This window comes from Oncorhynchus mykiss, chromosome 13 (genome assembly GCF_057628025.1).
Source record: "Oncorhynchus mykiss isolate SJ-2025 chromosome 13, ASM5762802v1, whole genome shotgun sequence".
NCBI classification, from domain to species: Eukaryota; Metazoa; Chordata; class Actinopteri; order Salmoniformes; family Salmonidae; genus Oncorhynchus; species Oncorhynchus mykiss.
The window spans coordinates 85,743,831-85,769,378 of NC_143034.1; the positions used below are offsets into that span (position 1 = coordinate 85,743,831).

General features: G+C 42.4%; 1 protein-coding gene across 2 annotated transcripts; it reads right to left on the minus strand.

The window, feature by feature from the left end:
- Positions 1-1,559: 1,559 nt before the first annotated feature.
- Positions 1,560-23,424, minus strand: chst12a (carbohydrate sulfotransferase 12a). Of its 2 annotated transcripts, XM_036972954.2 has the most exons (6): positions 23,308-23,424; positions 14,241-14,591; positions 12,069-12,224; positions 8,698-8,877; positions 5,979-6,287; positions 1,560-3,779 (listed from the first exon to the last, which is right to left on the minus strand). In XM_036972954.2, exons 2-6 carry the CDS (start codon positions 14,580-14,582, stop codon positions 3,543-3,545), a joined length of 1,224 nt encoding a protein of 407 aa, XP_036828849.2. In that variant the 5' UTR covers positions 14,583-14,591; positions 23,308-23,424; the 3' UTR covers positions 1,560-3,542. The 2 variants fall into 2 exon arrangements, with proteins under 2 accessions (XP_036828849.2, XP_090054120.1); XM_090197994.1 differs by lacking the exon at positions 23,308-23,424 and having other exon boundaries at positions 14,241-14,630.
- Positions 23,425-25,548: the final 2,124 nt, after the last annotated feature.

The following is a 25,548-nucleotide window of genomic DNA, read 5'->3' on the forward strand; positions in this document are numbered from 1 at the left end:
TGTGGTGTCAGGAAAATAACCTCACACTCAACGTCAACAAAACTAAGGAGATGATTGTGGACTTCAGGAAACAGCAGAGGGAACACCCCCCTATCCACATCGATGGAACAGTAGTGGAGAGGGTAGTAAGTTTTAAGTTCCTCGGTGTACACATCACAGACAAACTGAATTGGTCCACCCACACAGACAGCATCGTGAAGAAGGCGCAGCAGCGCCTCTTCAACCTCAGGAGGCTGAAGAAATTCGGCTTGTCACCAAAAACACTCACAAACTTCTACAGATCCACAATCAAGAGAATCCTGTCGGGCTGTATCACCGCCTGGTACGGCAACTGCTCCGCCCACAACCGTAAGGCTCTCCAGAGGGTAGTGAGGTCTGCACAACGCATCACCGGGGGAAAACTACCTGCCCTCCAGGACACCTACACCATCCGATGTCACAGGAAGGCCATAAAGATCATCAAGGACAACAACCACCCGAGCCACTGCCTGTTCACCCCGCTATCATCCAGAAGGCGAGGTCAGTACAGGTGCATCAAAGCTGGGACCGAGAGACTGAAAAACAGCTTCTATCTCAAGGCCATCAGACTGTTAAACAGCCACCACTAACATTGAGTGGCTGCTGCCAACACACTGACTCAACTCCAGCCACTTTAATAATGGGAATTGATGGAAAATATATCACTAGCCACTTTAAACAATGCTACTTAATATAATGTTTACACCCCTACATTACTCATCTCATATGTATACGTACAGTATATACTGTACTCTATCATCTACTGCATCTTTAGGTAATACATGTATCACTAGCCACATTAAACTATGCCACTTTGTTTACATACTCATCTCATATGTATATACTGTACTCGATACCATCTACTGCATCTTGCCTATGCCGCTCTGTACCATCACTCATTCATATATCTTTATGTACATATTCTTTATCCCTTTACACTTGTGTGTATAAGGTAGTAGTTTTGGAATTGTTAGCTAGAGTACCCGTTGGTTATTACTGCATTGTCGGAACTAGAAGCACAAGCATTTCGCTACACTCGCATTAACATCTGGGCCCCACAAGGGTGCGTTCTGAGCCCTCTCCTGTACTCCCTGTTCACCCACGATTGCGTGGCCACGCACGCCTCCAACTCAATCATCAAGTTTGCGGACGACACAACAGTGGTAGGCACATGGTTAATGTGTATGTGACAAATAAAATTTGATTTGATCTAACTTTTATAGATGCCTTGGTGGGTGGATGGTTTGGAGGGAGGGAGTGGAGGGTTGGAGAGAGGGGATGGATGGGAGAATGAGTGGCTGGTGTTGTACTGTTTTTGTTGTTATATCTGAAAATCTATATATAAAGTTAATTTAAAAATAATAATAAATAAGAACAGAGTAACAGCAGCATATGATGAGGGTAAAAGTGTGTGTATGTTTGTGTGTGTTGGATTAAGGGATGGACCCAATCATCACCAGTCTAACACCAAAGGATCCATATGTGGCAACTGGCCTTAACAAGTCAGGGTTAGGGGTCAGGGTGATAACACAGCAGCAGACTTGGTTCATGCCTTAGTTTATATTTCTGATGAAATATACATCATTCTGAAATCCAATAAAACTAGAATACTGAAATCAAGACATAGACCCACATCAGAATAATGTTAGTCATTCTGTATAGAAGAGAAGATTCTGCTCTGAGGGATTCTAGAACAACATGCTGATTCTGCTCTGAGGGGTTCTAGAACAACATGATGATTTTGCTCTGAGGGATTCTAGAACAACATGATGATTCTGCTCTGAGGGATTCTAGAACAACATGATTATTCTGCTCTAAGGGATTCTAGAACAATCCTGTTGATGTACTGTCAGATGGAAACACTCTAACCCAACATGTAGATTCTACTCTGTGAATGACGAGGTTTGTGGCACAGATCATTATCATGAAATAACAGACAACAGTTCACAGTAAACACAGACTATCATTGTGCACACCCCTATACAACCCTATTACATAGCATCAGCAAGGTACATAAAACACTGACACCATCCCTTTAAGCCCGATAGATAGGTCATCCCTTTAAGACCTCAAATATACAGATGTTCTGTATATTTAAAAAATGAGTTTAAAAAAATTATTATTTACAAAAATACTTTGCTGTGTAAACTTTTTATTTTCATTCCAACCAAAGGCCCTAACCCTCTAACCCCGTCTAACTCTCTGTCTAACTCTAACCCTCTAACGCCCTGTCTAACTCGAACCCTCTAACCCCGTCTAACTCTAACCCTAACCTCCTGTTTAACCCTGCCCCCTATCTAACCTTAACCTCCTGTCTAACCCTAACCTCCTGTCTAACCCTAACCTCCTGTCTAAACCTAACCCCGTCTAACCCTAACCCTGTCTAACCCCAACCTCCTGTCTAACCCCAACCTCCTGTCTAACCCCAACCTCCTGTCTAACCCCAACCTCCTGTCTAACCCCAACCTCCTGTCTAACCCCAACCTCCTGTCTAACCCCAACCTCCTGTCTAACCCCAACCTCCTGTCTAACCCCAACCTCCTGTCTAACCCCAACCTCCTGTCTAACCCCAGCCCCCTGTCTAACCCCAACCTCCTGTCTAACCCTAACCTCCTGTCTAACCCTAACCTCCTGTCTAACCCTAACCTCCTGTCTAACCCTAACCTCCTGTCTAACCCTGTCTTCCTCTTTTTATCCGGTAGCATGTTGTAACATGTTTCCCCCTGCTTCCAGTAGTAGCACACCCATTGGGTTTGTTTCAGAAAATCATTCCCTTCAACATAACCCTACAACTCCTCAGGTCCTGATGGCTTCCTTATAGAAGGGTGATAATGTTGGCATCGGTCACTGTGAAACAAGGCATTTCCTTTCCACATTAAAACATAAAACACAAAAAAATCCCTTTCATGCTTAACTTTAACGCTGGAAAATAAGTGAACATTAAAAACAACTAGAAAACAACGAATTCCCAAACAGTCCAACTCCTCATAGGATGATCAGTAGTGACCAGGGTTCCATCAGGGTTCCATGATGACATGACAGACACCAGGGTTCCATGATGACATGACAGACACCAAGGTTCCATGATGACATAACAGACACCAGGGTTCCATGATGACATCAAAGCCACCAGGGTTCCAGCAGTCAGGAGTCCAAGTCTTCTCCAAAGGAAGTTGAACCTAACTCTAACTTTCCTCTGTTCTCCTGCTGAGTCCAGAACAGGAGCAGAAGATGCAGCACTCTGGTCTGGCTGGTCTTAGAAAATAATGTACAACCTGGAACCATAAAGGATTCTTCGATTTTCCCCATAGGAGAACCCACTGACAATAGCTATTTTTGGTTCCAAGTAGAACGGTTTAATTAATTCAAGGTTCTACGTGGAACAGTTTCATCACTAAAAGGTTCTAAGTAGAACCTGTTTCACCACCAAAACGTTATACCTGGGACCAAAAAGGGTTCTCCTATGGGGACAAGAAAAGAGCCCTTTTAGAAAAGCCATTTTTTCTGAGTGTAGTTGTAGTCAGTCAGTCTAGCAGGGAGTCTGGTCTGGAGTAGCCAAACAGTCTGAAGTCTGGTTCATACAGCCTGTAGAGACTCCTCCTGGCCACTAGGGGCACCCTGCTGAACCAGTCCTCCTGCCAGCTGCTGGCCGTGTGGTTCCTGTGAGAGGGGGGGAAGTCAACCACGTTGTCCACCTTCAAAACCCTCAGCAGCTGTTCAGCATCCTCCTCAACCGTCTCCAGCTGACCCACAAAGTCATACTGGGAGGGGGCAGGGGAGAGAGGGGGAGAGAGAGAGAAAGTTAACCCAAACAAATTGACTAGCACGCACCAGCATCAGTCTGTGTTGTCTGTTTTCTTCTTTGTTAACAGTATCCCTTTCCGTCTCATAGTGAGAGAATGAACAGCAAACCTGGTTTCAAGAAACAGATAATGCAACGGCTCTCCCCTATTGGACCTAGATAGTGTGTGTGTGTGTATGTATTGATATGTAGGCTGTGTGTGCCATTTTTAAATGTATGTAGTTCTGTCCTTGAGCTGTTCTTGTCTATCAATGTTCTGTATCATGTTCTGTGTTCTGTGCTCTGTGTTCTGTGCTGTGCTGTGTGTTCTGTGCTGTGTGTTCTGTGTTCTGTGCTCTGTGTTCTGTGCTCTGTGCTGTGTGCTGTGTGCTCTGTGTGGACCCCAGGAAGAGTAGCTGCTGCTTTTGCAACATCATTTGCCTCATCAATCTACACACAATAACCCATAATGACAAAGGGGATACTGGTTTTTACAAATAAAATACCAATATTTACCCTCAGTAGACAGGGGTCATTTTCATAGAAATACAATTTGTTTTGTTGACATGTCCAAAATTGATATCTTTGAACATGTCTGTAACATTTGATTTGCCCCAAGACACAGTTTTGGAAATCCCTACAATTGCAGAGTTGCCTGAGTACCAACCCAATTGAAAGGTTGCTGCTTAAACAAAACAATAGAAAAGGCTCGACTTCCCTTATATTCTTGTCTACTAGATGAAATGGCTGACCCATTGGCAAAGGTGAAAAAACAATGGGAAGCAGATTTACACAGTGACATGTCCTCTGATGAATGGTCCTTATGACTGAACATGTTCAATACAACCTAGAAAGAAATGGGTAACACATTTATACAAGCTTGTTGAATGGCTGTTGGAGATGCAGCTGAGCCACAGGATCAATCAGTCCTATCTTAACCTCTCTGATCTCCCCATCCCGGATCCGGTATCGTGAATACAGACTCAAGCTCATTACCATAACGCAACGTTAACTATTCATGAAAATTGCAAATGAAATGAAATAAATATGCCATCTCTCAAGCTTAGCCTTTTGTAAACAACACTGTCATCTCAGATTTTCAAAATATGCTTCTCAACCATAGGAAAACAATCATTTGTGTAAAAGTAGCTAGCTAGCGTAGCATTTAGCGTTAGCATTAGCGTTAGCATCCAGCACGCAACATTTCAACAAAAACATAAAATCCTTAAAATAAAATCATTTACCTTTGAAGAACTTCGGATGTTTTCAATGAGGAGACTCTCAGTTAGATAGCAAATACTCAGTTTTTTCCAAAAAGATTCTTTGTGTATTAGAAATAGCTCCGTTTTGTACATCACATTTGGCTACAAAAAACCCCCAAAAATTCAGTCCTCAAAACGCGAACTTTTTTCCAAATTAACTCCATAATATCGACTGAAAACATGGCAAACGTGGTTTAGAATCAATCCTCAAGGTGTTTTTCACATATCTCTTCGATGATATATTGTTCGTGGAAGCATGGTTTCTCCTCTCAATCAAATGGAAAAATACTTGCAGCTGGCTTTGCGCACCAATTTCGACGCAGGACACCAGGCGGACACTTGGAAAATGTAGTCTCTTATGGTCAATCTTCCAATGATATGCCTACAAATGCGTCACAATGCTGCCGACATCTTGGGGAAACGGCAGAAGGTCTAAGCTTATTCCTGTCGCATTCACAGCCATATAAGGATACATTAGAAAACAGAGCTTCAGAAATTCTGCTCATTTCCTGTTTGACGTTTCATCTTGGTTTCGCCTGTAGAATGAGTTCTGGGGCACTTACAGACAATATCTTTGCAGATTCTGAAACTTCAGAGTGTTTTCTTTCAAAAACTGTCAAGAATATGCATAGTCGAGCATCTTTTCGTGACAAAATATCGCGCTTAAAACGGGAACGTTTTTTATCCAAAAATGAAATAGCGCCCCTAGAGATCCAACAGGTTAAGGACCCGTCCCTCTACTGCACTGGTAGAATAGTAGAATCCATGTTATTTGTAAAGTAGTGGGAACTGATGTTTGCTGGTCTGATAAATGCAGAACTCTTCTTTCACAAGAAGGTGGATCTTGTTGGCCCTTACTTCTGCCAAAATACTTATTCTTAGACATTGGATAATAATCTAGTATTTTCATATATTACCTGTATTTGACAGGGGTGGCATAGCCGGTAGACCTGTCTCCAGTGCTCGTTGAAGGGGGCGTCGCTCTCCGTCTTGGGGTCCAGTAGGTATTGGACGAACTCTGAGAAGGAGGGGCGGATTCCCGCAGGAAACGCGTCGCCCACTGCCACGGGAGGTTCAGAGTGGTTACCATAGCGACGGAGCATGAGCAGAGCGAATCGGCGGTAGAATTCCTCGTTGGGCTGCTCAAACTTGTTCCGATACGCTGAGATGAGGCGGACGAACGGATCTCTGACGAACAGGAACTTAGTGTACTTCTGGAGCTTCACCTTGACAATAAACAAAACCACCTTTATTAAAACCACCTTCAAAACAAATACACAGTGCATTTGGAAAGAATTCACATTTTGTTACGTTGCAGCCTTATTTTAAAAATGGATTCAATATGTTTTCCCCCCTCAATCTACACACAATACCCCATAATGACATCACAATACCCCATAATGACATCACAATACCCCATAATGACACCACAATACCCCATAATGACACCACAATACCCCATAATGACATCACAATACCCCATAATGACATCACAATACCCCATAATGACATCACAATACTCCATAATGACATCACAATACCCCATAATGACAAAGGTACAAGTTGATACAGGTTTTTAGAAATGTTTTAAAATGTATTACAAATAAAAACAGATATACCTTATTTATAATAAGTATTCAGACCCTTCGCTATGAGACTTGAAATTGAGCTCAGGTGAATCCTGTTTCCATTGGTCATCCTTGAGATGTTTCTACAACTTTATTGGAGTCCACCTGTGATAAATTCAATTGATTGGACAGGATTTGGAAAGGCGCACGCCTGTTTATATAAGGTCCCACAGTGTATGTCAGAGCAGAAACCAAGCCATGAGGTTGAAGGAATTGTCCGTAGAGCTCCGAGACAGGATAGTCTTGAGGCACAGATCTGGGGAAGGGAACCAAAACATTTCTGCCGTATTGATGGTCCCCAAGAACACAGTGTCCTCCATCATTCTGAAATGGAAGAAGTTTGGAACCACCAAGACTCTTCCTGGAACTGGCCGCCCGGCCAAACTGAGCAATCGGGGAAGAAGGGCCTTGGTCAAAGAGGTGACCAAGAACCCGATGGTCACTCTGAAAGAACTCCAGAGTTCGTCTGTGGAGATGGGAGAACCTTCCAGAAGGACAACCATCTCTGCAGCACTCCACCAATCAGGCCTTTATGATAGAGTGGCCAGACGGAAGCCACTTCTCATTAAAAGGCACATGACAGCCCACTTGGAGTTTGCCAAAAGGCACCTAAAGACTCTCCGACCATGAGAAACAAGATTCTCTGATGAATCCAAGATTGAACTTTTTGGCCTGAATGCCAAGCGTCACATCTGGAGGCACCATCCCTACAGTGAAGCACGGTGGTGGCAGCATCATGCTGTGGGGATGTTTGTCAGCGGCAGGGACTGGGAGACTAGTCAGGATCGAGGGAAAGATGAACGGTGCAAAGTACAGAGAAATCCTTGATGAAAACCTGCTCCAGAGCGCTCAGGACTTCGGACTGGGGTGAAGGTTCACCTTCCATCTCTGGAGAGACCTGAAAACAGCTGTGCAGCAACGCTCCCCATCCAACCTGACAGAGCTTGAGAGGATCTGCAGAGAAGAATGGGAGAAACTCTCCAAATACAGGTGTGCCAAGGTTGTAGCATCATACCCAGGAAGACTCTACGATGTAATCGCTGCCAAAGGTGCTTCAACAAACTACTAAGTAAAGGGTCTGGAAACTTATTTAAATGACATTGAAGTTTTATTTTTAATATATTTGCACACATTTCTAAAACTGTTTTTTGCTTTGTCATTATGGGGTATTGTGATGTCATTATGGGGTATTGTGATGTCATTATGGGATATTGTGATGTCATTATGGGATATTGTGTATAGATTGATGAGGGGGAAAAAACAATTTAATCAATTTTAGAATAAGGCTGTAACGTAACAAAATGTGGAAAAAGGGGTCTGAATACTTTCCAAATGCACTGAATACATCACTTTCAGCTTTATATAATAAATTAAACCAAATGTGCCAGCTGTGAACTGACCACCAGCAGGGTGCATGTCAGCTGTTAACTGACCACCATCAGGGTTAGTGTCAGCTGTTAACTGACCACCATCAGGGTTAGTGTCAGCTGTTAACTGACCACCATCAGGGTTCATGTCAGCTGTTAACTGACCACCATCAGGGTTCATGTCAGCTGTTAACTGACCACCATCAGGGTTAGTGTCAGCTGTTAACTGACCACCATCAGGGTTCATGTCAGCTGTTAACTGACCACCATCAGGGTTCGTGTCAGCTGTTAACTGACCACCATCAGGGTTAGTGTCAGCTGTTAACTGACCACCATCAGGGTTCATGTCAGCTGTTAACCGACCACCATCAGGGTTCATGTCAGCTGTTAACTGACCTTCATCAGGGTTCGTGTCAGCTGTTAACTGACCACCATCAGGGTTCATGTCAGCTGTTAACTAACCACCATCAGGGTTCATGTCAGCTGTTAACTGACCACCATCAGGGTTCATGTCAGCTGTTAACTGACCACCATCAGGGTTCATGTCAGCTGTTAACTGACCACCATCAGGGTTCATGTCAGCTGTTAACTGACCACCATCAGGGTTCATGTTAGAGGTAAGAGATTAGAAGTGAACTGACCTTCATCAGGTGTCGTGAGAACTTCCCGTAGCGTTTCCAGAACTTGTTGAAGGTGAAGTGGAGGCTGCTGTTGTGGACCATCTCCTGAGGAACCGCCAGAGGGTCCCTGTACGGAACTCCCTCCTGGAGCAGACTCTCACTGAGCACGATCATGATCCTCTTCCAGTTACTACACGCCACCTACAGTCAATATAAATATACATACAATATACAGTGGGGCAAAAAGGTATTTAGTCAGCCACCAATTGTGCAAGTTCTCCCACTTAAAAAGATGAGAGGCCTGTAATTTTCATCATAGGTACACTATGACAGACAAAATGAGAAAAAAAATCCAGAAAATCACATTGTAATATTTTTTATGAATTTATTTGAAAATTATGGTGGAAAATAAGTTTTTGGTCAATAACAAAAGTTTCTCAATACTTTGTTATATACCCTTTGTTGGCAATGACAGAGGTCAAACGTTTTCTGTAAGTCTTCACAAGGTTTTCACACACTGTTGCTGGTATTTTGGCCCATTCCTCCATGCAGATCTCCTCTAGAGCAGTGATGTTTTGGGGCTGTTGCTGGGCAACACAGACTTTCAACTCCCTCCAAAGATTTTCTATGGGGTTGAGATCTGGAGACTGGCTAGGCCACTCCAGGACCTTGAAATGCTTCTTACGAAGCCACTCCTTCATTGCCCGGGCGGTGTGTTTGGGATCATTGTCATGCTGAAAGACCCAGCCACGTTTCATCTTCAATGCCCTTGCTGATGGAAGGAGGTTTTCACTCAAAATCTCACGATACATGGCCCCATTCATTCTTTCCTTTACACGGATCAGTCGTCCTGGTCCCTTTGCAGAAAAACAGCCCCAAAGCATGATGTTTCCACCCCCATGCTTCACAGTAGGTATGGTGTTCTTTGGATGCAACTCAGCATTCTTTGTCCTCCAAACACGACGAGTTTAGTTTTTACCAAAAAGTTATATTTTGGTTTCATCTGACCATATGACATTCTCCCAATCTTCTTCTGGATCATCCAAAGGCTCTCTAGCAAACTTCCGACGGGCCTGGACATGTACTGGTTTAAGCAGGGGGACACGTCTGGCACTGCAGGATTTGAGTCCCTGGCGGCGTAGTGTGTTACTGATGGTAGGCTTTGTTACTTTGGTCCCAGCTCTCTGCAAGTCATTCACTAGGTCCCCCTGTGTGGTTCTGGGATTTTTGCTCACTGTTCTTGTGATCATTTTGACCCCACGGGGTGAGATCTTGCGTGGAGCCCCAGATCGAGGAAGATTATCAGTGGTCTTGTATGTCTTCCATTTCCTAATAATTGCTCCCACAGTTGATTTCTTCAAACCAAGCTGCTTACCTATTGCAGATTCAGTCTTGTGGACAGGTGTCTTTTATACTGATAAGTTCAAACAGGTGCCATTAATACAGGTAACGAGTGGTGGACAGAGGAGCCTCTTAAAGAAGAAGTTACAGGTCTGTGAGAGCCAGAAATCTTGCTAGTTTGTAGGTGACCAAATACTTATTTTCTACCATAATTTGCAAATAAATTCATTAAAACTCCTACAATGTGATTTTCTGGAATTTTTTTTTTCTCATTTTGTCTGTCATAGTTGAAGTGTACCTATGATGAAAATTACAGGCCTCTCTCATATTTTTAAGTGGGAGAACTTGCACAATTGGTGGCTGACTAAATACTTTTTTGCCCCACTGTATACAGTACCAGTCAAAAGTTAGGACACACCTATTCATTCAAGGGTTTTCTTTATTTTGACTATTTTCTATATTGTAAAATAATAGTGAAAACATCAAAACTATAAAATAACACATATGGAATCACGTAGTAACCAAACAAGTGTTAAACAAATCAAAATATATTTTCTATTGTAGCCACCCTTTGCATAGCTTTGCACACTCTTGGCATTCTCTCAACCAGCTTCATGAGGATTGCTTTTCCAACCGTATTGAAGGAGTTCCCACATATGCTGAGCACTTGTTGGCTGATTTTCCTTCACTCTGCATTCCAACTCATCCCAAACCATCTCAATCTCAAGAGGTGGGGTGATTGTGGAGGCCAGGTCATCTAATGCATTACTCCATCACTCTCCTTCTTCTAATCCCTACACAGCCAAGTAAGACCCAGCACCACATTGGACAGTAGGTATGGGCTTCTTTTCTGCATCTTTCTTTTAACTCCACTGGTGTGCATGGCCAAAGACCTGGCCAAAGACCTCTACTTTTATGTCATCCTAAAAATGTAAACGCCTGGAGATTGCTAAACGGCATTGGAACTTGGATTGGAACCTGTGCAATGGTCAGATTACATAAAAATAGAGCTCTTTGGCCAAGCACACCAGTGGTGGGTTTGACTCCGAGTGGCACAGCGGTCTGAGGCACTGCATCTCAGTGCTGAGACCCTGACCTGTTCACCTGACGTGCTACCTTGTCCGGACTTTATTTATTTGTTTAACTCTCTCTCTCTACCGCACCTGCTGTCTCTAACTCTGAATGCTCGGCTATGAAAAGCCAACTGACATTTACTCCTGAGGTGCTGACCTGTTAAACCCTCTATCAATCAATCAAATGTATTCATAAAGCCCTTCATACATCAGCCGATATCACAAGGTGCTATACAGAAACCCAGCCTAAAACCCCAAACAGCAAGCAATGCAGATGTAGAAGCACGGTGGCTAGGAAAAACTCCCTAGAAAGGCCAGAACCTAGGAAGAAACCTAGAGAGGAACCAGGCTGTGAGGGGTGTTCAGTCCTCTTCTGGCTGTGACGGGTGAAGATTATGGCCAAGGTGTCCAAGATGTTCAAACGTTCATAGATGACCAGCAGGGTCAATTAATAATAATCAGGGGGTGCAACAGGTCAGCACCTCAGGAGCTAACCACTGTGATGATTATTATTATTTGACCCTGCTGGTCATTATGAACATTTGAACAACTTGGCCATGTACTGTTATAATCTCCACGCAGCACAGCCAGAAGAGGACTGGCCACCCCTCACAGCCTGGTTCCTCTCTAGGTTTCTTCCTAGGTTCTGGCCTTTCTTGGGAGTTTTTCCTAGCCACCGTGCTTCTACATCTGCATTGCTTGCTGTTTGGGGTTTTAGGCTGGTGTAAAAATGGCTTCATGAACATATTTGATTTGATTAGAGGCATCACTACAGGTTCGAATCCAGGCTGTATCACAACCGGCCGTGATTGGGAGTCCCATAGGGCGGCGCACAATTGGCACAGCGTCGTCCGGGTTTGGCCATCATTGTAAATAGGTCAGTTAATAATTTGTTCTGAACTGACTTGCCTGGTTAAATAAAGGTTAAATAAAACAATATGAGCCCGTGGCCGTTTGTGTGTGTGTGTGTGTGTGTACCTTGGGGACATAGCAGTATATGATACCGTGGCGGTCGTCGACGATCAGGTGATCCAGCTCCCTGTTGGGGATGTCGTCAAACGAACGGTTCTTTCCCGGAAAAGCCAGGTCATCACCATGGTGACAGAGGTCATGGAGACGCTGCCGCCTTCTCTCCTGAAAAGAGAGAGAGTGGGGAGAGAGCGGAGGGGGGAGAGAGCGAGAGGCATGAAAACAAGAGTGAGAGGTGAGAGAGAGAAACAAATTTGACCCCAATAACTACTGTGGGATATTTGTCAACAGCAACCTTGGGAAAATCCTCTGCATTGAGCAAATGTCAAATTGTATTTTTTTTACCAAATTACTGTATGATAGACCACGTACTCACCCTGCATACCCTAATTAACAAACAAACTAACTAAAAGAAAGGCAAAGTCTTCTCATGCTTTGTTGATTTCAAAAAATATTTGACTCAATTTGGTATGAGGGCCTGCTATACAAATTGATGGACAGTGGTGTTGGGGAAAAAACATACGACATTATAAAATCTATGTACACAAAAAAACAAGTGTGCAGTTAAGATTGGCAAAAAAAACAAATTTCTTTCCACAGGGTTGTGGAGTGAGACAGGGATGCAGCTTGAGCCCCACCCTCTTCAACATATATATCAAGGAATCGGTGAGGGCACTAGAACAGTCTGCAACCGGCCTCACCCTACTAGAATCTGAAGTCAAATGTCTACTGTTTGCTGATGATCTGGTGCTCCTGTCCCCAAACAAGGAGGGCCTACAGCAGCACCAAGATCTTCTGCACAGATTCTGTCAGACCTGGGCCCTGACAGTAAATCTCAGTAAGACAAAAATAATGGTGTTCCAAAAAAGGTCCAGTTACCAGGACCACAAATAAAAATTCCATCTAGACACCGTTGCCCTAGAGCACACAAAAAACTATACATAACTCGGCCAAACATCAGTGCCACAGAGCTGTGATCGATCTGAGAGACAAGGCAAGAAGAGCCTTCTATACCATAAAAAGGAACATACCATTTAAAATCCCAATTAGGATCTGGCTAAAAATACTCGAATCATGTTATAGAACCCATTGCCCTTTATGGTTTTGAGGTATGGGGTCCGCTCACCAACCAAGAATAAACTAAATGAGACAAACACCAAATTGAGACATGCATGCAGAATTCTGCAAAAACATCCTCTGTGTACAAAGTAAAACATGCAGAGTAATGTATGCAGAGCAGAATTAGGCCGATACCTGCTAATTATCAAAATCCAGAAAAGAGCTGTTAAATTCTACAACCACCTAAAAGGAAGCAATTCCCAAACCTTCCATAACAAAGCCATCACCTACAGAGAGATGAATCTGGAGAAGAGTCCCCTAAGCAAGCTGGTTCTGCGACTCTGTTCATAAACACAAACACAAACAGACCCCACTGAGTCCCAGGACAGCAACACAATTAGACCCAATCATGAGAAAACAAAAAGATAATTACTTGAGACATTGGAAAGAATTAACAAAAAAACTGAGCAAACTGGAATGCTATTTGGTCCTAAACAGAGAGCACCGTGGCAGAATACCTGACCACTGTGACTGACACAAACTTAAGGAAAGCTTTGACTATGTACAGACTTAGAGAGCATAGCCTTGCTATTGAGAAAGGACGCCATAGGCAGACCTGGCTAGCAAGAGAAGACAGGCTATGTGCACACTGCCCACAAAATGAGGTGGAAACTAAGCTGCACTTCCTAACCTCCTGCCCAATGTATGACCATATTAGAGACACATATTTCCCTCAGATTAAACACAGACCTACAAAGAATTAAAAAACAAACCCAATTTTGATAAACTCCCATATTTACTCGGTGAAATACCAGTGCGCCATCACAGCAGCAAGATGTGTGACCTGTTGCCACAAGAAAAGGGAAACCAGTGAAGAACAAACACATTTAAGTTTGATTTATTTTCCCTTTTGTACTTTAACTATTTGCAAGTGATAAGACATTTGAAATGTCTTTATTTTCTTTTTAACTTTTGTGAGTGTAATGTTTTCTGTAAATTTGTATTGTTTATTTCACTTTTGTTTATTATCTACTTCACTTGCTTTGGCAATGTAAACAGATGTTTTCCCATGCCAACAGAGCCCTTACATTGAATTGCATTGAGAGAGAGGGTTAGGATTACCTGTCCTAGTCGTTTCTCGGGGTCGATGGGCGTCAGATGGACTTTCCACTCCCTCCGGGGAACGTACCGCTCCTCAGCGTGCTCTGATTGGTTGGCAGAGTCTGGGGGGGCGGAATCTGTAGGATCATTGGTTCCCTCCAGGAACTGGTTTACGAAGGCATTGATGTCAGAGAGGAAGGAGGGGGTTGGGTGTGTGGGGGAGTGGTGAGGGGCGGGCCGGGGGGAGAGGGGGGGCAGGTAGAGGTGAGAGGCTCCAACGTCGTCCCAGTAGAGAATAATCAACAGGATCATAAAGACTGAACCCAGAACCAGAGAGACACGGAACCACCTCCACTTCCCCATGTTGACACCCTTAACACAAGCAGCAGAGAACATAGACTGTTACACAAACACTGTTACACAAACACACTAGAGGTCGACCCATTAATCGAAATGGCCGATTAATTAGGGCCAAATTTCAAGTTTTCATAACAATCGGGAATCTGCATTTTTGGACGCCGATTATGGCCGATTACATTGCACTCCACGAGGAGACTGCGTGGCAGGCTGACTACCTGTTACACGAGTGCAGCTAGGAGCCAAGGTAAGTTGCTAGCTAGCATTAAACTTATCTTATAAAAAACTATCAATCTTCACAACTACACATGGTTGATGATATTACTAGTTTATCTAGCTTGTCCTGCGTTGTATATAATCGATGCGGTGCCTGTTAATTTAGCATCAAATCACAGCCTACTTTGCCAAACGGGGGATGATTTAACAAGCGAATTCACGAAAAAAGCACTGTCGTTGCACCAATGTGTGCCTAACCATAAACATCAATGCCTTTCTTAAAATCAATACACAAGTATATATTTTTAAACCTGCATATTTTGTTCATATTGCCTGCTAACATGAATTTATATTAACTAGGGAAATTGTGTCACTTCTCTTGCATTCTGTGCAAGCAGAGTCAGGGTAAATGCAGCAATTTGGGCTGCCTGGCTTGTTGCGAACTGTGTGAAGACCATTTCTTCCTAACAAAGACCGTAATTAATTTGACAGAACATAATTATGACATAACATTAAAGGTTGTGCAATGTAACAGCAATATTCAGACTTAGATAAAATACGGAACGGTTCCGTCTTTCACTGAAATAATTAATGTTTTGTTTTCAAAATGATAGTTTCCGGATTTGACCATATTAATGACCTAAGGCTCGTATTTCTGTGTGTTGTTATAATTAAATCTATGATAGAGCAGTCTGACTAAGTGGTGGTAGGCAGCAGCAGGCTCGTAAGCATTCATTCAAACAGCACTTTCCTGCGTTTGCCAGCAGCTCTTCGCAGTGCTTCAAGCATTGAGCTGTTTATGACTTCAAGCCTGTCAACTCCCGAGATTAGGCTGGCAATACTATAGTGCCTATAAGAACATCCAATAGTCAAAGGTATATGAAATACAAATGGTATAGAGAGAAATAGTCCTATAATAACTACAACCTTGTCGTATTGATGGCGCAGCGTGATATGAATACATACTTATTTTAATAAAGAAAGAACACTAAACAAAATAACCGTGACGCTATATAAACCGAGTGCTGACAGGCAACTACACATAGACAATAACTCACAAAACCAAAACGGAAAATGGCAACCTAAATAGGATCCCCAATCAGAGACAACGATAAACAGCTGCCTCTGATTGGGAACGAATTCAGGCCACCATAGACCTACATTTACCTAGACATACCAAAACCCCATAGATGTACAAAAACCCTAGACAAGACAAAAACACACATAGCACCCTCGTCACATTCTGACCTAACCAAAATAATAAAGAAAACAAAGATAACTAAGGTCAGGGTGTAACAAAACCTAAAACTTTTTCCCTGGGAATATTGAAGACTCATGTTAAAAGGAACCACCAGCCTTCATCAATCAATCAAATTTATTTTATATAGCCCTTCGTACATCAGCTGATATCTCAAAGTGCTGTACAGAAACCCAGCCTAAAACCCCAAACAGCAAGCAATGCAGGTGAAGAAGCACGGTGGCTAGGAAAAACTCCCTAGAAAGGCCAAAACCTAGGAAGAAACCTAGAGAGGAACCAGGCTATGTGGGGTGGCCAGTCCTCTTCTGGCTGTGCCGGGTGGAGATTATAACAAAACATGGTCAAGATGTTCAAATGTTCATAAATGACCAGCATGGTCAAATAATAATAAGGCAGAATAGTTGAAACTGGAGCAGCAGCACAGTCAGGTGGACTGGGGACAGCAAGGAGTCATCATGTCAGGTATTCCTGGGGCATGGTCCTAGGGCTCAGGTCCTCCGAGAGAGAGAAAGAAAGAGAGAATTAGAGAGAGCATATGTGGGATGGCCAGTCCTCTTCTGGCTGTGCCGGGTGGAGATTATAACAGAACATGGCCAAGATGTTCAAATGTTCATAAATGATCAGCATGGTCGAATAATAATAAGGCAGAACAGTTGAAACTGGAGCAGCAGCACAGCCAGGTGGACTGGGGACAGCAAGGAGTCATCATGTCAGGTAGTCCTGGGGCATGGTCCTAGGGCTCAGGTCCTCCGAGAGAGAGAAAGAGAGAAGGAGAGAATTAGAGAACGCACACTTAGATTCACACAGGACACCGAATAGGACAGGAGAAGTACTCCAGATATAACAAACTGACCCTAGCCCCCCGACACATAAACTACTGCAGCATAAATACTGGAGGCTGAGACATACGTTCTCATGTTCTGAGCAAGGAAGTGAAACGTTAGCTTTCTTACATGGCACATATTGCACTTTTACTTTCTTCTCCAACACTTTGTTTTTGCATTATTTAAACCAAATTGAACATGTTTCATTATTTATTTGAGACTAAATTGATTTTATTGATGTATTATATTAAGTTAGAATAAAAGTGTTCATTCAGTATTGTTGTAATTGTCATTAATACAAATATATATATAAAAATCGTCCGATTAACCGATATCGGCTTTTTTTCGTCCTCCAATAAATCGGTATCGGCGTTGAAAAATCAGAATCGGTCGACCTCTAAAACACACACACTGAATTCAGGACTTGTGAAATTAATAATTTAATTAATTTATCCAAATAGTTTAACCTTCTTTTTGCTGGTCTGGCTTTCAAGTTTGTCTATGAAAATGCCCTTTTTTTATTATCACAATTAAAACCAGAATCATGCTTAATGCACATTCACTAATAATGACTCACTTCACGTAGCAGACATTATAGAAAATTACCAAAGATCTCATAAACAATCTCTCAAGCACAAGCCTAGGTGCTAGTGCAGGGGTGGGCAATTCCAGTCCTCAGGGCCTGATTGGTATCAGTTTTGTCCCAGCTAACACACCTAACTCCAATAATGACCTAATCATGAGAAAAAGTCGCTAACTATAGTGACAAAGTTGCTAAATATAGGGACAAAGTCATTGGAAGGGTCTGAAAAGTTGCTAAATATAGGGACAAAGTAACTAAATATAGCGACAAAGTAACAAAATATAGCGACAAAGTAACAAAATATAGGGACAACGTATCAAAATATAGGGACAAAGTAACTAAATATAGGGACAAGTCATTACAAATAGCGCCAAAGTAACTAAATGTAGGGACAAGTCATTACATATAGCGGCAAAGTAACTAAATATAGCGACAAAGTAACTAAATATAGGGACAAAGTAACTAAATATAGGGACAAAGTCACTGGAAGGGTCTGAGAAGTCACTAAATATAGGAACAAAGTAACTAAATATAGGGACAAAGTAACAAAATATAGGGACAAAGTAACAAAATATAGGGACAAAGTCATTGGAAGGGTCTGAAATGTTGCTAAATATAGGAACAAAGTAACTAAATATAGGGACAAAGTAACTAAATATAGGGACAAAGTCATTGGAAGGGTGTGAAATGTTGCTAAATATAGGAACAAAGTAACTAAATATAGGGACAAAGTAACTAAATATAGGGCACATATTGCACTTTTACTTTCTTCTCCAACACTTTGTTTTTGCATTATTTAAACCAAATTGAACATGTTTCATTATTTATTTGAGACTAAATTGATTTTATTGATGTATTATATTAAGTTAGAATAAAAGTGTTCATTCAGTATTGTTGTAATTGTCATTAATACAAATATATATATAAAAATCGTCCGATTAACCAATATCGGCTTTTTTTCGTCCTCCAATAAATCGGTATCGGCGTTGAAAAATCAGAATCGGTCGACCTCTAAAACACACACACTGAATTCAGGACTTGTGAAATTAATAATTTAATTAATTTATCCAAATAGTTTAACCTTCTTTTTGCTGGTCTGGCTTTCAAGTTTGTCTATGAAAATGCCCTTTTTTTATTATCACAATTAAAACCAGAATCATGCTTAATGCACATTCACTAATAATGACTCACTTCACGTAGCAGACATTATAGAAAATTACCAAAGATCTCATAAACAATCTCTCAAGCACAAGCCTAGGTGCTAGTGCAGGGGTGGGCAATTCCAGTCCTCAGGGCCTGATTGGTATCAGTTTTGTCCCAGCTAACACACCTAACTCCAATAATTACCTAATCATGAGAAAAAGTCGCTAACTATAGTGACAAAGTTGCTAAATATAGGGACAAAGTCATTGGAAGGGTCTGAAAAGTTGCTAAATATAGGGACAAAGTAACTAAATATAGCGACAAAGTAACAAAATATAGCGACAAAGTAACAAAATATAGGGACAACGTATCAAAATATAGGGACAAAGTAACTAAATATAGGGACAAGTCATTACAAATAGCGCCAAAGTAACTAAATGTAGGGACAAGTCATTACATATAGCGGCAAAGTAACTAAATATAGCGACAAAGTAACTAAATATAGGGACAAAGTAACTAAATATAGGGACAAAGTCACTGGAAGGGTCTGAGAAGTCACTAAATATAGGAACAAAGTAACTAAATATAGGGACAAAGTAACAAAATATAGGGACAAAGTAACAAAATATAGGGACAAAGTCATTGGAAGGGTCTGAAATGTTGCTAAATATAGGAACAAAGTAACTAAATATAGGGACAAAGTAACTAAATATAGGGACAAAGTCATTGGAAGGGTGTGAATGTTGCTAAATATAGGAACAAAGTAACTAAATATAGGGACAAAGTAACTAAATATAGGGACAAGTCATTACATTAGCAGCACTGGTAAGAATTGTTAGTGCCAGTTGCTATCAAACGGAGCACAGCCATTGGTTCCCCAACATTCTGGGCAGTGCTTAGCGAAAGGTCAGCTGAATGTAAAATAGGCCTACAGTATCAGTTCAAATGAACTGTCTGGGAAAGGAGATGGTGTGATCACTTTGGCCGCTCATGATAACATTGTTGCACTGATGCATTGCAAATAGTTGCACAGGACAGACAGAGAGATGAGCACAGTGTAAAAGAAGACCCAAAAGAATTGACAGCATTAGAATAATGGAAATCACTTGCAAACCACTGCAGCAACAAGGCAAGCAATGACATGCTGTAAAAGATGCGCAGGATAAACAGCATGTTTCATTAAATCTACTCGAGCAGTCTTTATCAAACCCAGGTATGTGGACCGGCGCCGGTCCATGGAGGAATGCTTGTCGGTCTGCAGAATATTTGTCTTGAATATGTTTGGGGGGTTATTTGGTCCACGGCATATATTTGACTCTTGCCCTAGGACCACTTGCGAAGTATTGCAACACCAAATACACACACACACAAGCTAGCCCTGCTCCACAGTCTGCATGCTCTCTGGCCGTGTCTAGACTTGACAGTTCATGCAGCTTTTGTATTCTGATCATTGAATTCCGACACGTCATGGATCTACACCTACATTTAAATGTGTCTACTTTGTCCACATTGTGTCCAGATTCCCTTGACTGAAATGCCAGTATGCATTCTGCAAACAGTGGAACAGGCTAAATCTGATAATAACACGACAACCTGATAGCAGTTGCCCACTATCCAGCTAACTTATGTAGCTAGACAGCCAGCTAGCAAAGCTAAAGAGACACGCTGGGAATGGATTTCCTCCAACGTTTAATGGAAAAAGGTGCCTCGCTCCCAAAACACGTTTTCTGGAGATTTGTGGGTGAAGTACTGATAACGTCTCCCACTGTATGTGCTTTCGGCAGCCTGATAGTCCAGACTGAGGAGAAATCCGCACATAATGCATCCCTGACCACCTCCCGGAGTGGTCACCCAGATATGAACACAATCAGACCACAATCAGACTTTTGTGCATCTAGACTTGTCTTTTCAATGCGATCTTCGTATTCTGTTAGCAGAAGTCGCATGTAAGTGTCAAGCGTAGACACCCAGCCTCTTTCTCCCAGTGTGATATGTCAGACCTGCCTCAGCAACAATGCTATGAAGCCATAAAACATTTGCTGACATTTAGAAACAAAGCATCAACATCTCAAGGATAACATAGAGCTACAGAGCTACTATTTTTATTTCTTAACTGGTTATTGAAGCGCTCTTCCCATTCTCCATTCAAGTGCTTAGGTAATGGTAAGTAGGCTTCAGCGTGTCACACCACTGCAATGAGCTGGAGGCAGAATGCATTTTAAAAACATACTTAATTGTGTGAAACCTTAACGTTTTACTTCAAATTATGAGGCACTTTGCTTCAAAGTAGCCGAGCCAAAATCCATTTCTATAAATGTGGAGGCATTTATTTTATGGCGGCAGGTGAGTGGAGCTGAGTCCAGCTGAGTGGATAAGAGCATTGGGCCAGTAACCGAAAGGTTGCTGGTTTGAATCCCCGAGCCAACTAGGTGAAAAACCTATGGATGTGCCCTTGAGCAAGGAACTTAACACTAATTGCTCTGGAAAAGAGCATCTGCTAAATGACTAAAATGTAAAAAAAATAAAAATAAAGATTTCCATATGACATTGAAACCAGTAACCTATTTCTCTCGTGTTTTATTAGTTTTCAAATACATTTGCTTTAATTTTACAGTAGCCAAAGGCACAATCCTAGTCATATTAGCATCCCATGCTAGTTGATGATAATCCTGGTCATATTAGCATCCCATGCTAGTTGATGATAATCCTAGTCATATTAGCAATCTTCAAAGTGCATCGGAATTTGGTAAGAAGGACTTCATTGCATCCTGTAGTTGCATGTTCTGCCAAAATGAATTACCATAATGTAAATGTAATTCTGTCATTCTGAGCACTGTGGGTGAATTACCATAATGTAAACATTCTGAGCACTGTGGGTGAATTACCATAATGTAAATGTAATTCTGTCATTCTGAGCACTGTGGGTAAATTACCATAATGTAAATGTAATTCTGTCATTCTGAGCACTGTGGGTGAATTACCATAATGTAAATGTAATTCTGTCATTCTGAGCACTGTGGGTAAATTACCATAATGTAAATGTAATTCTGTCATTCTGAGCACTGTGGGTGAATTACCATAATGTAAATGTAATTCTGTCATTCTGAGCACTGTGGGTAAATTACCATAATGTAAATGTAATTCTGTCATTCTGAGCACTGTGGGTAAATTACCATAATGTAAATGTAATTCTGTCATTCTGAGCACTGTGGGTGAATTACCATAATGTAAATGTAATTCTGTCATTCTGAGCACTGTGGGTGAACTACCATAATGTAAATGTGATTCTGTGGGTGGATGCCATAATCAGATTACCAACCAATGCATATGGGTCCAGAGACACATTTTCCTAACGGAAACCCTGGTACGTACGCACACGCACACTAAGGACCTATAACCTATTACTACTAATAATAAAGGTTATGTGGCTGTCATTCCAATTATTATTATTTTTATCGATGTTTTACTAGTGATATTCTTCCTACTGTTCTTGCTATTGCAGTTGTTGTTGTTGCATCTGCCCCTCTCAGATAAAAATATAGTAATTACTATTCCATCTCTTCTGAAGTGTTCTCTGTGTTAAAACACAGAGCTTCACAGTTATTTTCCAACCATTCTAAATATGGAACTCTGCAGCTATAGTGTGTCACTTCCTCTTCCGGTAGAGATGTACACACACAATTCTGTAGTTAGAAGCAGAGGAGAGAAGAGGGAGGGGAGGAGAGGAGAGGAAGACAGGAGAGAGGAGAAGAGGAAGAGAGTGGAGAGATGAGAGGAGGGAGAGGAGGACAGGAGAGAGGGGAGGAGAGATGAGAGGAGGAGAGACAAAAGGAGGAGTGGAGAGGAAAGGAGGAGAGGAGGTTAAAGGGAGGAGAGGAGGGAGAGGAGGGCAGGAGAGGGGAGGGGAGGAGAGATGAGAGGAGGAGAGATGAGGAGGGAGAGGAGGACAAGGGAGAGGAAGGCAGGAGAGATGAGGAGAGATGAGAGGAGGAGAGAGGAGGGGAGGAGAGATGAGAGGAGGAGAGATGAGGAGAGGTGAGAGGAGGACAGGAGAGGAAAGGACTGGAGAGAGGAGGATAAAAGGGAGGAAAGGAGAGTGGGGGAGAGGAGAGAGGGGAGGAGTCTGTATGCTCCAGGGAGAAATAAGACTATTAGTCCGATTCCTTCACTCACTGTTCCACACAACTCGCATAGGAAACATGGGACTGACACACACACACGTCTCACCTTCAGCTAGATGATATAAGAGCAGATGGGTTAGAGATTATGGTTAGGTTATGGGTTCAGATACACCGTTATTACAGCGGGGTTTAGTCACGTGCAGCAGCAGCAGCCCGGTTGGGTCTCGCGAATACAATGTCGCCTTTCACAGCGCAAGGCGAGGAGCGAACAGAACGGGCTTTACATCAGGAGCTGTTTAGAAACGGATTGAGCTGCGACTGATGAATATACATACTTCTAAGGGTGTGGGTTAGATGCATACACATGTTAGGGAAAGGAGATTCGGGCTGGGATGGAGAGAGGAAGGACAATTATCTGTGACTAGTTGCAGACCAGCGGTCTCTTCTCCTTACTCAGCCCTGTCAGACACCCTGTTTCCCAGCGGAGCGCAGCTCAGTGACACGGAGCTGTATCTCTCTGTACCATGTACTCTAACACTATCTATCATGACGTTAGAGACTCTTTATTACCGGAAACACAACTCACCTCCGCCAGGGTCTCGAGCTCTCCCCGTTCCCGCCGCGTCAGCTGAGATGCGCAAGCAGCTTATTTGTGTCCAGATCGAGAGGCTGTTCACAAAGCACGGAAACATCGCGAGAGTTTGTGCTCTGTTTCTACAGAGCGAGATGAATCAAAAGTATGGGGCCAATTGCATGTATTGAATTTAAAATAAATCATAAACTTGGAAAATAAAGTTGAAAATGTAAACATGATATTTGCAAGGAAAGGTGAAATAATGGATGTTGAAATCATTTTTTTTTGTATACTGTGGAGAAAGATGCTGGTATATGTATGTTTACTCAGCCAGCGGCGATTCATTTGCAGTCTGGACGCGGAGGGGTGAACATCTCCTGCTCTGACTGCTGCTCGAGGACTGGGCCACATGTGAGTGCTTTGGGACGTGGGTGGGGCCCATGGCAGCACCTGCTGCTCATTGAGAAGAGTAAGACGTCAGAGTCTCCAAAAGTCTCTAATAACACCAGAAAAAGTCGCTAGATTTGTCGCTATTTTGAAAATGTGTCCTTAGAGGGGTCTGAATACTCGCTAAATATTGGCAACAGTGCCTTGAAGTAATTGTTTCCCTTGCTCTGCAAAGGCCACACCTTTGTGGAGGGATAGGTAACGATGCTTCGAGGATGTTGATGTGTGCAGAGGGTCACAGGTATGGGTGAGGAGAGGGACGGAAACAAAACTGTTACACAGCATGAGAAGAGCTAGGGAATTGATGGGGGAACATGTGTCTGAGTTGAGAACTAGCACTGGACTGTAACTATGGGAATACATTATCGGAAATGCTACTCGATCGGCTGGTGTGTGGGATTAATGATGACAGGATACAAATACGCTTGTTATCAGAGCCTAATCTCACGTTTAAGAATGCAATCCTACTGTCCCTGGCCATGGAGTGCACATAGAAATGCTCTGGATTTGCAGGCAAGGGGCACGACTCTGTGTCATACAGTAAAACAGCTCTGAGGGCGCTGTGTTTCGAAGAAGGGAAAGCTGCGGGCAGCAGCCAATAGAGCCGGTTATCGTTGCAAAGGCAAACATGCCTCGTTTGACTGTAAATTCAAACATGAAAAGTGTTATGCATGTGGAATAATAGGACACCCCCATTAAACTCAACATGTACACAGGGGAGAAGATGACTATGATTGGAGTTGCTGATATTAAAGTGGAATATCAAGGACAAAATAAAAGTCTATCTCTTAGTATTGGAAGGAAATGGCCCCAGTTTACTAGGGAGAGGTTGGCTGGAGGAAATACAATTGAACTGGGATGAAATCAAACATGTCACCACAGAGACATTGACACTACAGCAGGTGGTTTCAAAGCATGAGTGTGTTTTCAAAGAAGAGCTAGAGACATTAAAATAGGTTCAAGCTACCATTCATGTTGCTGCAGATGCTACTCAAATCAAATGTATCTTCTTACATCAGCTGATATCTCAAAGTGCTGTACAGAAACCCAGCCTAAAACCCCAAACAGCAAGCAAAGCAGGTGTAAAGGGTTAGGGTTAGAGGGTTAGGGTTAGAGGGTTAGGGGGGGGGGGGGGGGGTTAGGGTTAGGTTTCTAGTTTTGAGTCGGTTGATCCACTTCCATCTCTGACACGTGGAAACCGGAGGGGGGAAGGGAGGGGGTGCACTCCACATCATATGCGCGTAGGCCGGAGGGGTCCGGGCGCGGCCGGCCAAAGTAGTAGGCCCCATGGTTGCCCACTTGTAGATTAACCCGTTGGTTGGGTTTAAAGACTGTCTGTCTGTAGGGTTAGGTATGGTTTTTAGAATGGTTAAGGTTAGGGTTAAGGTTAGGGTAAGGTATAGTTTTTTAGAATGGTTAAGCTTAGGGTAGGTCTGTCAACTCGACGTAGGATCAGGCAAAACCCTTGAGTTGCGTACCTTGGTCTATTTTATTGTTTCTTTTCGTCAAGGGTCCATGGTCATGGTAACCCCTACTTCCAGAAACTAAACCCCCCCCCCCAAAAAAAAAAAATATATATATATATATATATATATATATATACATACAGTGCCTTGCGAAATTATTCGGCCCCCTTGAACTTTGCGACCTTTTGCCACATTTCAGGCTTCAAACATAAAGATATAAAACTGTATTTTTTTTGTGAAGAATCAACAACAAGTGGGACACAATCATGAAGTGGAACAACATTTATTGGATATTTCAAACTTTTTTAACAAATCAAAAACTGAAAAATTGGGCGTGCAA